Here is a 1,300-nt window from a genome sequence, read left to right as displayed (position 1 = left end):
TTAACTGAACCATTTACTCAATAAAGCTGCAGGTCCAGAGAGATCTCCCTGTGTCATCTGAGCCAGCGTCCAAAAGTTTGCTTTTATTTTTTAAAGAAAGACTGTCCTCCAAATACGATTCTTAAAAGTTCAGCATTTTAGTGGCTTGTTTTTATAAGTAAGAGTTAATTTGTGGCGTTGGCAGTGTCTCTGCGCAGGCGTGGAGCGTCTAACGCAGTTTTGCTCTTCTCTGCCTACAGGCCCTTCGTCATCTGCAGGAGCCAGAGGCCGCTGCCGTTCTACCCACTTGGGCCCCGCGCTGCAGACACAGTGCTGCACTCCTGCTCCCGGGAACGTGACGGCCCAGCAGTACAGATCCTATAGTTTCTTCACTAAACGTACGTAGTCTGGCCACCAACTTCCCATTTCATGAAACAGGAAAAGAAGAGGTGCTTTGGTATCTTAATTTTTCTTCTTTTTCTTCTCCTTAAACGAATTTACACTTCAGAGGTTAATATATGACGTACAGGCATACCTCGTTTTATTGCACTTTGCTTTATTGTGTTTTGAGGATATTGCTTTTTTTGCATATTTAAGATTTGTGGCAACCCTGTGTTGAAGAAATCTGTCTGCACCGTTTTTTCCAACACGCTTTGCTCACTTCGTGTCTCTGTGTCATATTCTGGTAATTCTTGCAATGTTTCAAACTTTTTAGTTATTATTATATTTGATATGGTGATAAGAGATCAGTAATCTTTGATGTTGCTACTTTGACTTGCTAAAGATGAACATTTTAGCAATAGAATTTTTTTTTAAATTAAAGTGTATACTGTTGTTTTAGGCATAATGTTTTAGACCCAGTGCTTTTAGAAATAATGCTACTGCATGCTAAAGGCTATGATATAGTGTAAACATAACTTTTGTATGCACTTGGAGACCAAAAATTTGTGTGACTCACTTGGTTGTGCTAGTCACTTTGTTGCAGTGGTCTGGGGCCAAATCCAGATTGTTCTTGTATTGTTCAGTCGCTCAGTCGTGTCAGGCGATCCCATGGACTGCAGCGTGTCAGGCTTCCCTGTCCATCACCAACTCCCAGAGCTTGCTCAAAACCATTGAGCATTGAGTCGGTGATGCCATCCAACCATCTCATCCTCTGTCGTCCCCTTCCCTCCTGCCTTCAGTCTTTCCCAGCGTCTAAGTGGCCAAAGTGTTGGAACTTCAGCATCAGTCCTTCCAATGAATATTCAGGACTGATTTCCTTTAGGATTGACTGGTTTGATCTCCTTGCAGTCCAAGGGACTCTCAAGAGTCTTCTCCAGCA

At 42.5% G+C, this 1,300-nt stretch overlaps 1 protein-coding gene across 1 annotated transcript in view; it reads left to right on the top strand.

Moving 5' to 3' along the window:
• MRPS5 (mitochondrial ribosomal protein S5) overlaps window positions 1-1,300 on the top strand; it is a 24,408-nt gene that overhangs the window by 6,092 nt on the left and 17,016 nt on the right. The window contains exon 3 of the mRNA XM_010829568.1: window positions 240-377. Within this exon, the coding sequence (XP_010827870.1) occupies window positions 240-377 (138 nt within the window). The remainder of the gene's footprint in view (window positions 1-239; window positions 378-1,300) is intronic.

The sequence above is a fragment of the Bison bison genome, unplaced genomic scaffold, assembly GCF_000754665.1.
Source record: "Bison bison bison isolate TAMUID 2011002044 unplaced genomic scaffold, Bison_UMD1.0 scf7180017864508, whole genome shotgun sequence".
Lineage (NCBI taxonomy): Eukaryota > Metazoa > Chordata > Mammalia > Artiodactyla > Bovidae > Bison > Bison bison.
The sequence above is the reverse complement of the archived record's forward strand: the minus strand, read 5'-3'. Positions and strand labels throughout refer to the sequence as shown.